Source organism: Patagioenas fasciata, chromosome 5 (assembly GCF_037038585.1).
Source record: "Patagioenas fasciata isolate bPatFas1 chromosome 5, bPatFas1.hap1, whole genome shotgun sequence".
Classification (NCBI taxonomy): domain Eukaryota; kingdom Metazoa; phylum Chordata; class Aves; order Columbiformes; family Columbidae; genus Patagioenas; species Patagioenas fasciata.
The window spans coordinates 16,059,121-16,071,893 of NC_092524.1; the positions used below are offsets into that span (position 1 = coordinate 16,059,121).

At 46.3% G+C, this 12,773-nt stretch overlaps 1 protein-coding gene across 2 annotated transcripts in view; it reads right to left on the bottom strand.

Annotated features, from left to right (window-relative positions):
• Nucleotides 1-12,773, bottom strand: part of SLC67A1 (solute carrier family 67 member 1) — a 72,353-nt gene that overhangs the window by 21,513 nt on the left and 38,067 nt on the right. For both annotated transcript variants that reach the window (XM_071808978.1, XM_071808977.1), the window contains exon 7: nt 7,895-7,995. In XM_071808978.1, the coding sequence (XP_071665079.1) occupies nt 7,895-7,995 (101 nt within the window). The remainder of the gene's footprint in view (nt 1-7,894; nt 7,996-12,773) is intronic.

Below are 12,773 nucleotides of genomic sequence, written 5' to 3' on the forward strand. Positions count from 1 at the left end.
CTGCTGTGGACATGGGAGGAGGCTGATACCAGCCCTGGTGGCTCCTACTTGGGGGGTGGGTGGAGGAGCCACTGAGTAATGCTTTATTAAGCTGAGCACTCCTAAAACGAAGAATCGTCATTAACTTTTTGCAACTTCCCAGTCCCTCCCACCGGCTCACCCCAACTGGGGCTGTGCTGAGTCACGCGGGACGGGGGTTGAGCTCCGTCACAGGGCATGGTTTGACTCAGTGGTGGCATCACCCAAACCCCAGTTCGGCTTTGCTGAGCCACCAGAGGAAATGTTTCTCAATTTGCCTGGACTTGAATGATGTATCTCATCGGGAGGCACTGTGCAGGCACAGCTTGGTCCCTGCCCTTCCTTGAGTCACTGAGGTAGATAATCAGCAGCGTCCCAGAGCAGTCCATTCTGATGGCCATAAGAGCACCTTACCCAAAAGCATCTCTGTCACTACATGTGAGCACCCAAGTACAGGGACCAAGTGCCGCTGCAGCAAAACCAGGCTTTGAGCAGGCAGGACCTGCAGACAGGCAAACCAGAGGCCACCAAGGCTGTCCCCAGGGTGAGTGGGGCAGAGGGACACTCCTTGTGCCCAGCTGCATGGGAATGCAAGCCGGCATTCAACACACACTTCCCCATCACTTGGGCTGAGCAAGCCAACTTGGCAATGGGATTTTTTCCAGGAGCAAGCATCAGCCCAAGTCACCCACTTTCCCTTTGGAGCTGAGCAGCCATCCTTAGGCTATATGGTCTGCAGCCTCCCCACTGGTGATCTGGGCTGCCAGACTCCCTCCCCAGCATGGTCATTGCCGATCCAGCCATGAGCCCCAGGAAGGCAAGACCCACCATCTTGATTTTGGACGCTATCAAACAGTCTGAATTTAGACCTGAAAACCCATTACCTCCAGCCTGCACCCTAGGTGCACAGTCCCTGGGTTTACATGAGCGGCAGCTGCCTGCAAAGGCACATTTGGGAAGGAGAAAGCAAAAGGTGCTTCGTGTGCACTCTGCTATGTAAGGTTTTGGACATGTGCTGCTATTGCCAGGGGGTAGCGGAGGCATCCTGGATGACTTGGCCATCACCGCTCCTATGGACCAGCCCTGGTGGCACTGAAGAGGCAGCAGTGGGATTTATCGCTATTTTTATTCCTGCTGGTACATTCTGGACTTTTCTCTTGCATGCAACCTTTCCTTGAGATTGACTGCACTGGGCCTTCCCCTCCTGCATTTCATTTTGTCTTGACGGTGCTTGTCTTTGTAACCTGACCTCCTTTGAAGTCGGGGAAGAGCCAGTGTACCTGGCTGGAATTCCTTCTGTCATCAATAAACAAAAGAGAGAGGAAATTGTTTGCAAGTGAAATAACAAGCACTGCCTGTGGCTGTGTACACATGTCACAGGATAAACCAACTCATCTTCTTTTTCCTTCCCCCCTCCTTCTTTAAAGGCAAATAAGTCTCCCAATAAATGCATAAGAACAGCCAAATCTCTCCTTGTCTTTATGCTGGATTTGTCAAGCCGGGGCTTTGTTACATTAGTTCAGCTGATCACGTAGAAACATATTCCCTAACTTTATTACTGTATCTGATTTCTGGGAAGACAGCAGCTCCCATTTGCTCAGAAGAGCCAATTGCCCATTTTATTGTTACCCTCACTAACAAATTTCAGGATGGAAAAGACTGTTGCTGATTGAAGGTTTAAAGTGCTGGTTTTGGGAAGACTCAAACAGTGAAGGACTAGCCTTGTTGCATGGAGCTGCTGCTGACCAGGACTGGCATCTGCAAGTAGCTATCTGAATCAGTGGGGGCTAGAGAAGTTATGCAAATGCTCGGCTGGTCCTCTGTGCTCAGTGGAGACTGGACTGCTTCTACAGATTTTTCCAGCAGAGCCCAGCAGCAAAATAAATTCCCTTTTACCCAATAGCCTGGAAACAAAGAGACAGGAGAAGGTTGGAGAGGCAGGCGCATCAGGCCAGATAAGCTGGTACAGCCTAGCAGAGAAGATGCAGGGCCCCATCCCTAGCACAGATAGCACAATTCACATCAGAGAGCGCCTCCCACGCATCAGACCTGTATCTCTCGCCTTTGAAATTGTGCCCGGCTGGTGGTTCCCAGGGTGAGCGCGATGCCGGCTGGAGTGACGCATGGGTGGGCACCAGCTGGGGCAGACCACAGCAAGCAACAAAAATCACAGGGCTTTTCTGCACCAGCTGAAGGTGGTGCAAAAGCTTGGGCAGGGCAAAAAGGAGTTGTTTTACTGACATGGCAATGCCAGAAAGTGCTTGAGGACTAGCTCAGATCTTGCAGAGGAGGAGCAGAGCGGTGGGACTGGAAGGAGAGCTGATGGTGAGGACCAAAGTGCTGAAGGCAGCACTTTGCCGAGGGGGAAGAGGAACGTGTGTTTTGCAAACTTCAGTCTAATCACTTTCTTTCCCCCTCCAACCTGCCCCCCTCCACAGATTTAAATCCTTCAAAGCTAGGAAACTGGAGTACTTTCTGTTTGTTGTTGAGAGGTCCTTTCACCGAGTGGGTTTTCCCCGTAGGCATACCTGGCTGTAATTAAATCCCTGGCTCTTTAATCATCTCTTTTGCTGTGCAGGGAAAAAAAAAAAGTGAGAGGGACAGACTGGTGATAAGATGATAGGCAATGTAAATCTCTCCTCCAGGAATTTCTCTCATCTTTTCAGGATCACTCCATACCAACTTGTCCCTCCAGAAGGTGCACAGCTAGAGGTGGAGTTTGTACAACAATACATATTTAAACACAGTAAATAGAACAGATGTCTTATGATTTCTTCATCCTCAGGATAATAAATATCTATCCCTTTGTCCCACCCAGAGTTTTTGTTTGGTGCATTTTGCTTTGGTTTGTTTTGTTTGTTTGTTTGTTTGTTTTGGTTTTTTGTTTGTTGGGTTGGTTTGGCTTTTTGTTTGGTTGGTTGGTTTGGGTTTTTTTGTTTTGTTTTGTTTTTTTCTTTTTTTTTTAGAAAAAATTCTTAAAGTAAAATTTTCCCCACTCCCTCCTGTGGTTTGAAATCTAAGCATCAGATGTGACTTTAGATATCAACCAGGGATTCCAGGTATTTCACTCGCTTAATCCTCTAGCGGCATTTTCCAAGCCAGATACTATGCCTGGAACAACTTCATGCTATTTAGTTTGCAACTCCAAAAAGAAGCCAGAGTCTAGGACCACTTCTGCCCATTATGCAAAGTTATATTATTTTAAATTATCATGAAATCAACTCTTCTCTGGAGGGAGATTGAATGGCATCTCACACTCCCAGGCATTTAATTCACATGGCTTCTGAGATGAGAGGACTCTGGAAGCCCAGCCCCGGAGGACAGAGGGATTGCGTCCCTGACAGGCTCTCACACCTCTCGCCTGGAGACACCGGCAATCAGATAAGTATGCTTCAAACACATCATGAGCAAGGGAATCTCAGTGCAGAGGCACCCGTCCAGCCTTCTCCTCCTCCTTTCTTCATCTCTCACCTGACTTCCCCTCGTCGACTTAGGCTGTCACAGTCTCAGCTCCTCAAACAGCCCCATGCTATCAGGGTTCTTCAAGTATCACTGTAGAGCCCTGGATTGCTTGAATTATCCCTCACTTGATATTTTCACTTCCCCATCAGCCCACTCAAGGCTTGGTCATATTCCATTTTCTAAGCAACGACTTTGTTTCTTCATCAGACAGCTATGACACAGCCTTCTCACACACCCTTCTCTGACCTAGCTTGGCTTTGTTCCAGCCCAGAAGTGAGGCCCCATCCCAGTTTCCCACCCTGACTTTCCAATATCCTCTGCTATTACACGATGCTCTTTGCCTAGCCACAAACAGAAAATCAGCACCAGTTCCTGGGCCAGTGCTTTATACAGAGAGCTGGGAAGGCCCACGTTCACCACACACAGGTACTCTCATGGCAACTTTTGCAACAATGCATCAGTAGACTTATTACTTTGGGCCACTCAGGTCTCCATGAGAAAGGCTGGGAGCAGCAGTTAAGGCAACCTACATTCCTCCACGCAGAGGTACAAGTGGCAGCAAGGACACGGATGATAAGCACTGGGGTGAAAGCTGACCGTGCTGTGAGCAGCCAACTCGGCGAAGAGGGTGCCAAGGATGCCCCATGCCGTGAGTGGTGGCCATTGGTGCTACCTGCACAGCGTTGCAAAGACAAAACCCACCACCAGCCCCAGCTGATGCACTTTGCTGGCAAGTGCCGTGAACCATTCCCATGTGGACAGAGCTGATGCTCAGTAAGGGAGCAACCAAGGGAGGTGCTCTGCAGAGTGGTCAGCCAAAGCCCATGAGGCTCCTGGGCCCCAAAAACCAGCCCCAAATCTACCTTCCAAACCTGCAGGGATCCTCTCAGGCTGCAACCAGCTGTTTGAGACACAGATGATGAAGTAGTTGAGTTGCCTACTTAAAATTAGGTGGTCTGACCCAAAGCCATTCAAAATCTCCTCTCTGGGTGCTCTGCAGCTGGCTTGGATGGGAGGAATGGTGATAAACAGGGATATTTACAGTGTATTGACCACTTCTCACCACAGTAGGTTAAATGAGGCTAAGAAGCTGAAAAATTTGATTAAGCAACTGGAGCATAATATCTCCATGGTGGGAGACGAAAGTTGAAACAGACCATCACTACTTGAGTCATCCTGGGATTGGTGATCAGGCTGGAAAAGGGGGCTGCAACATCATCTTCTGTGCAAGAGGAAGATGTTTGTTTTGAGAAGATTTCATTAAAAAATAGAAACTATGTGACACAAAGGAATACTATTACTACAAATTGCCAGGAACTGGCAGACCAGGCAATGTCAGCTTACGAGTTTTGAGGAGGAGCTGAGGAAAGGGCTCAGCTAAGCCTTGTTCACTGTGCTGCTCCCTGTGCACACCTAGTACAAGCAATGTGTGCTGGGAGCCGGTGAGACCCTGGGACACGGCACTGGGCATACCAGCCAGACATGCTGTGCAACCGCCCAGGCACTGTGTTCAGCGTCTGCAGGAAGGTTTAAAGTAAACAGGGCATGGTTCGATTCTTATTTTCCCCTTCAATTCTGTGGTGTCTGCTCCCATCTTAAAAGTCCTTAAACATGACCCACTTTCAGATCCAGGGAGAGATGCAAATGGGGAGGACATGTTTTCTCTAAGAGGTGGGCTCAGAGCAACTCCAGGACAATGGGAAAACCTTCGCAATGTTTTACGGAAAGGCAAACTAAGGAATGAGAAAACAAAACTGAGGATCTGGTTGCTGAAATTCATTGAAAAGGACATTATATTTCTTATTAATAAAGCCATAATTTACTTAGTGAAGTGGGGAAGCCAGTCAGCAGATATTAATCACCATTCTGCCATCCAGACTGGTGGAATTTGCTTGCACCTTAATCTGCATTTTTATCTCCAGCAGTATCAGTTCACTGTGCAGTAGAAACAAATGCATCTGAAATGCCAGCTTAGGCAAGATGAAGGCACACAAGCAGCTCTGGGGGTCAGCAGGGCAGAGCTGGCACACGTTGCATTCCCTGCATACATCCTCCATTGGAGAAACCCCAATAGAAAGCAGTTGTAAAATACTAACCCAGTCACTATCTGCAAGAGGTATCTTTAGGTGGTTCTAGCCAGACACCTGTAAAGACATAAATTCTAACGTCTGAGAATAATTTAAAAGTCAGATAGTGAGAGTATCATTTGGACCAGTTGGGGATCTGGTCCTGCATGAACCAGAGCAGAGCTTGGAATGCCAGTCATAAAGCAGAAAGAACAAGTGAGAAAGCAGAAAGCAGTGCTTTGCAAGCTCTCAGTGAGATGGCTTTGCTGCCACCAGGAATCAGGTGTCCCGGGCTTTAAAAAAAAAATGAAACCTTTTTCCCTTTCCTCTTTAAGTATTCTGACAGCAAACCCCAATGCACCATCATGAAGAAAAGGTTTGTACCATAGGACCACTTCATTCCTATATTTCTGATGTCCAGAGTCATGTGCTGTAGAATATGTGTAGCAACACAGACAGGACTGCATGGATGGATGAAAGAAAACTGCCTGGCTGACAAAAGCTAGTTTCTGTGCTCAATGTCCTGAGGCAAAGACACCCCAGCAAAGTAGATGCTGCACCTGAGCCTGTAGGCCACTGCTGGGTTAGGGCGTAATAGGTATGATTGGCCTCCAAGGGATGAAACCCTGTGACTATGGGAAGGATCAGGTCCCTAATTAGCACTGCCGTCTTATTATTCATTAGGAAGCAGAGTGAACGCTATAATTCCGGTATCTTCCAGGGCTGTTCCTACCCGTGGGGACCACCAGCACAGCAGTGCAGGTAACCTTATCTACAGCAGTTTCAACCAAACTAACCTTGAAAACGATAGTGAAGGCAGACACATCCCACACATAACAGCAGTGTCCATCTAGCAGTATGAAGCCACTCCTGCTCCAGCTGTTGCTGCCCATGTTACCCAGCTCAAAACAAGTACACCACAGCCATGCTGCAACCCCAAATTTGATTTCAGTGTGTACATATATAACAGGGATTTAAACTGATATGTCTAAGTTAAGACCACAGTTTTTGAGGAGTCCCTCTGCGTTCAAAGGGGGAAGAAGATATCAGAAGGAGACTTGGCCCCTCTAAAACCTGAGTGATTCCTGCAGATCCAGGTCTAAGAGGGGTCACACAAAGACTAACACAGCGAAAGCCTCTGTTAAAAATGGAGTTCGGATCAGAAGCGTGTTTTGGAAAGCAGCTGATCACCCCATTCATCACACTGTTTCCACACTGTGCAGCAGCAAACTGGTTTTCTTTCTGACAAGACTGGATGGGAAGGTGCATCCAGCTGGTGAGAGACACCGAGCCCAGGGGACCAAGCAACAGCTGGTCTGAAGCCACCCTCCCAGAACGGACATGGCACAGGCACCAGCTTCTCAACTCCAGCTGGTTTAGTCTGCAAACTCCACTTGCTGATGTACAGCCATGCTCAACAGCTGCTCTACCTAGGTGCCCAGATTGGGTGAGACCAGGGCAGAGCCCAAGCAACTGGTAACACTGTGCCACATCCAGATCACAAGGGAAGGAATTAAAGCTGCCATTTCCCAGATGAGAAGCTCCTCCAGATCCCACAGGAACTCTGTGGCAATGCCCAGGAAATGAAGGCAGATTTAATAACAAGACCACCCTCCTTCAGGATATTGCTTAACTTACATTCCTACCTTGAGGCTTGCTTATAACCATCCATTGCTCTTTCTGCAAAATTATTAACCTCCTCCTCCAAAAGAAAAATTCTGCTATAATACAGCATCTTCTGTTTTTTTTTTTTCTTTTTTTTTGGCCCTGCTACTGTCTAATTCAGCTGATTTTTCCCTTTTACCCATTTCACAAGTCTCTTAAACACATACCATTGCCCATATTTCATTTTTTTTTGAAAGTACAAGCTTGTTGTGCTTGTTTCCACACAGCAGAAATGAGTCCTTCCTTGACACTGAAGGCATCTGTGAAAATCACAGTAAGATGGTCTACTTACATAAATTTACAGGGTGCTACTAAGTAAACATAAATCAGGTAACCTGCAGCAGTAAAAACTTTAGTCAAGGTACTTCAGCTACAGTTTAAGTCTTGTTACAAAAAAAAGGGTGACATATCAGTCCAAGGAAATTTTAGCTCCTTTTAGCAGTTTAAAGATCTGCAAGGAGGGACAATGGGGAGACAGCTTTCAGGGCATTCCTAGCTATGGTTTCTTCCTATTCCAAAGAACAGAATAAACTCGGAGTCACTTCTATTTTTGAAGCTAAGTTGTCTCATGGCAGAACTAGGATTTGCCTGTCAATATTATGCCTGGATTTGGGAGAGTGGATGTCAAAAATGTAGCAAATTAGATCATGATGTGGCAAGAGCGGGACTTCCACTTCACTTACCATTTGAAGGACACCAAAATATGACATTAGATATCCAGACTCCACTGCTTCCAAGCCAAAGAAATCCATAGAGATGATGGAAAACATAATCAGGAACAAACCTAGAGGGAAGATTAATGAAAAGCATACATCAATATACTTGCACTGCATTTAGACTCCCGGACCCTGCTCCCAATCACCCCCAGTATGAGTCAGTAGCTCTCCCTGGGGTTACCAGGACTGGATATAAACACAAGCAGAATCCTATTCAAAGTCGGTGTAATAATTTAATCTTTAAATGTGACTTTTTATCCCTCTTGCTTTCATCTTTAAAATAATGTGACTATGTAGGCTGTAGATTCAGCTGTTTATTATAAACTGGTAAATATTTGTATCACCGAAGCCAGACTAACCATTAAGGCAGCAAGAAAACATTTGTTCAGACAAGACTGTAACCAGAAAAATAATCTGATTGGATTCCTTGCCCCTTTTGCCTGACTTCAGATTTTCACCATGGGGAATGCTGCCTGGGAAACAACCTGGTGACATCAGACTAAATACAGCAGTTTCACTGCACACCTCAGCAGTGGTGTTGGTGGCACATGAAATCTCTGGCTCTCCTGGACAGATAGTGGTGACACATGCAGCTGGAAAAGCACAGACAGAAACAGCACAGACTGGGTCTGCTTTTCAATTAAGGAAATTTCCGGAAAGCATAACGGAAAATGCCCACTCAATCTCACATAAAAGTACAATAGTGTGTGTTTCCCCCAAGCCAAACATACACAAATACAGACTTGCATACACATGTTCCAATCGTACACAAAGAGCTATCAAATTAAAAATACTATGACAAAACATTGCTCTCAAATAGCTGGTATGGGGTAGGAGGCTGCTCCCTCCCCTCATGTCCTGTGCACCTAAGATGTACCAAGACAGTAGGAAATGGGGACTCTCCGCACATGAACGTCCCCACAATGTGCCTGTTGGAGATCATGGATCCTGTTGGGGAGAGGAGAAGAGAGCGGACGACCTTTAGGGGTCCTATCCTTCCTCATAGGGTACTCTGAGGTACAAAGACTGGGTAAACAGGGAGCTGTGGTCCTCTCCTTCCTGAAGAAAACAGAGCCCAGGAGGCAATGTGTGACAACTAAGACAGCTTGTGGCCTGGCAGAGTCACTAACCCCATGGCATGGGAAGGATTTGTTCGCATTTCCCAGAAGCATGAGGAGAGCCATCCCAAATTGCTGACTGAAATGCTGTGGAGGACTCGCACCCTAACAAATGAGCACAACTCCACTGCACCCAGCAGCCCGACAGCGCTGTTAGCAGTGGAGCACCTGCAGCAACGAGGACCCATCTCCAAGCACCCCAATCCTTTGCCTTGAGACACCACCACCTTCCCACCCCAGGACCAGCCACAAAACCTTCCTGAACTCCACCAGAGACACCTCTTCCCCCTTAATGGGGATAGATTCACCCCAGCTGGCCAGATGGTGCAGGGGGCGAGGGGTTCGGGGGCAGGAAGGGTACTGCTACTTTATGGATATTTGGAGAAGGTGCTGGGGAGCTGGGGCTTATGAAGATTTATGGCTTCACCACACCCTTCTGCGGGGAGCATCCCATCCTTATCCAGTTACTTTGAAATCGCTCTTAGCTCAAGCCAGCTTAAGGTAACATGCAAATAACAGTATTTACTCACAACATCCAAACCAGCAACAGAGTTGCACATGTTTATAAAACGCACACGTGAAGAAATGAAAGAAAAACCACACTTTGTTTCACTTGAAGGAAGATAGATTGAAGTGGGCGCTTGCCCTTCATCCTGCTACCCGGCTGCAGGTACTACCTAGGAGGGGTCTGACCTTCCTACATATCTGACGCTTCTTCCTGGTACCTCACGCCAACTTCTACAGATCCTCTCCCCTTTGAAGTCCCTCACCATGTTAAGGCATATTTGGATCTTTCTCCTCCAAATGAGTTGATTTCTTTCGGAGCAGGGGGTGGTGGTGTTACACATTGCGCAGCTTCCATTGAGATAGAAGCCTCCTCTTCTTTAGAAGAGTGTCATCTCTCCCTGCCTGCATGGTCACTTAACACTACTTGGACAAGGGAGACCCCGCTACTCCCTCTGCTCCCAGCAACTAAGGGGGTCTCTCCCACTGGCAACACATTTCTTGGTGAAACCCACACATTAAGTCCTAAATTGAACTCAAAAGATTTTCTGCTCATCTGAACATGCATAAGCATTCCTTACAAAAATCTCAGCAGGTCCAATCTGGCTAGGCTGCAGGTCGGCTGTGGGCAGCCATGTGAGTATAACGTACCCCAGGGAAGGTTTCTTCTGGGAACACCAAAACCCCACACAGAAGCTGCTGGCATAAGCTTCAATACACACTATGAAGCTCGTGTTTTGAACAGAAAAAAAAATGGAAAGTAGCAAAAAAAATCCTCAAAATCTCATCTTTTTGAGGGGTGGTCTCAATAAGGCCTGAACTCCTTAGAAAACGTGGTATCAGAGGGGTGAGTTACTAGGTTTATACAGCAGAAGGCAGGTAAATAGTTCGTGAGATTCGATAAAGACTAAGAAAAGCACAAAGGAGACACAGGAGTACAAACTGTATTTTCAAACAAAAAAAAAAAAAAGACATAACATTTCTAAACTCAGCCCATGGCTTTGGGAGGGCCGACTTAGCAATCTTTACAGTGAGCCACTGTGAAAACGCAAGTACAGCCTCTGGGAGCCTGTCTCAGCCCTCCTACGCTGGATTGCAGATGCAATGGGATGCAGAGCCCCAGGGCCCACTGCAAAATCCTGCTCTGTGTGAAAGTCCCTTTAAAAATGGGACGTAGGTGCTAAAGTGATTAAAATCAGGTTTTCCAAAGGGATTAGGCAGCCAAAGATTCATACAAGCAGCTACATATTGGTATTTTCAAGGCCCCGGTGATTTCTGTTCTGCAAGAAGTATGTTTGACATTTTTATCCTCATGTTTTTTTTCCTCTCATCTACCGCAATGCAATGAGACTCAATTTCCCAGGCCACTTGAGGATGTAGTTTGACCATGCTGGATCAGTCTGTTGCCCATCCATCCCTTGGCAGCTACCCTCCTGCAAGAGGCACGGAGCCCATGTCTCTGCTCCTGTGCAACCCCGGGAGGAGGTTCCTGGCCCGGCAGCCCTCCTGGGGACACTCTTTCAGTCTCAAACAAGCTAGTTTTAGAAAACAATGAGTTCCTCAAGGAACATAAGATTTTCCTCTGTGTATATCACAAACCTGTTTACAAAGTAAATAGAGAATGGTCTGTAATTTGGGTGATCTAATTAATTATACAGTTGCAGCCAGGAGATGAAAGGTAAATGAGCTCACGAGGAGCTCAGCCTCCAGCTGTGAGCTGCAGAGAAGTAGATGACGGCCAAATCCCCTTTCAGCTGCTGTTGTATGGTCAGTAACCTGAAGAGAGACCTGCAGAGAGAAGTGACCAGGATTGTGATCACTCCTCACAATCGCTATGCTTGTAGCAGGAGTTCCTCAGACAAACCCTTTCCTGCTCTCACTGAAGTACTCCCAGCCATTTCAGTGACAGACTGTCAGCCCATGGCCTCCCTGAACTCTCAGCTTTGCTGTCTCCATCCTCTTTGCCTAGAAGTTCCCTTACAGTTTTGGGCAGGAGATGTTTATTTTGGTTGGGTGCATTTTTTGCTGTGCAATGGTAAAAGAAGAATGTCTTCTGCAACAGGGAGGAATTCGCATTTCCACAGGGATGACTAAAACAAAGTGCATCTCACTGAGCCTTTGGAAAAAGGAGAGTGCACAGGAAATCACTGTGCAGATTGCATGGATGCGGCATTTTTAAACAGAGAAATGAACGCTACTTTAAACTGAGAAATAAGCCAGAATCAGCAAAGAGAACCCTCTTAAAACATCACTTGACTATCCCATTCTGTGAAATGCTGTAATTTTATAAGCACTTTCAAAAATCCAATTTTAAAGGTTTTGAGTTTTTTCCCGGAAGAACCTAAAAAGTGCATTATTAGAGCAATCCACCAGTCCATCGAGACCATATCCTGTCTCCAACAGAGAGGTAGGACCAACTGGCACTACTGATCTCAGCCAATGCCAACTACACACAAAAAGAAAAAAAAAAACAAACAGAGATCCTTTACTTCCCTGCATGCTATTCTCCAGTTGGACTTGTTCACCCAGAGCCTTAGCAAGGAATAACAGACAAACCTGGCCAAGCCCAGAAATGCCATTGCCTTCCGATTCAGCCACTCTCCACAGCCAAATCTACCTTCATTTGTGAGTTGAATTTACAGTTTACAAATTAGAATTTAATTTGTAGACTATGTTTCACGTTATTTAAACTTCAAGGGCTTCTCCAGACACAGATGGATTAGAAAAAGATGCAAAGTATAAAAGCTAAGGTACCTTAAATCCTCTCTTAGGATCCTTGTTCAGAAGAGAATTACCTTAGTTTGTTCAGATGCATGATGTGCACATATTTTGACGTGTATGAAATTCAGTTCTTGAAACTGTAATCAAGAGAAACTGCACTTTTACATTTGACTATGAAAACAGCCATGTAGGCTCTCCATGTAGAATGGCAGAGAACACCACCTTTTCCTTACACCACCACTAACAAGGCTGACACGCTGGCCTGTCTCTAGATAAGCTGGGGGGAAAGAAACTAGAGGGCAGGCAAAAGTAAATATTATTAAATTGTGACCAAGGACATGTACAACCAGACAAATTGGGAGACATGGACTATGCCAGGACAGCAATTGACTCAAAGGGAGCAAGGAAACAAGCAGGTTTGGGATGGGTTTCAGGTAGCAGCAGGTTCCTACCACAATACAAAAAAAAATTAGCAGAATATATAAAGAAGAACAAGCATCAAC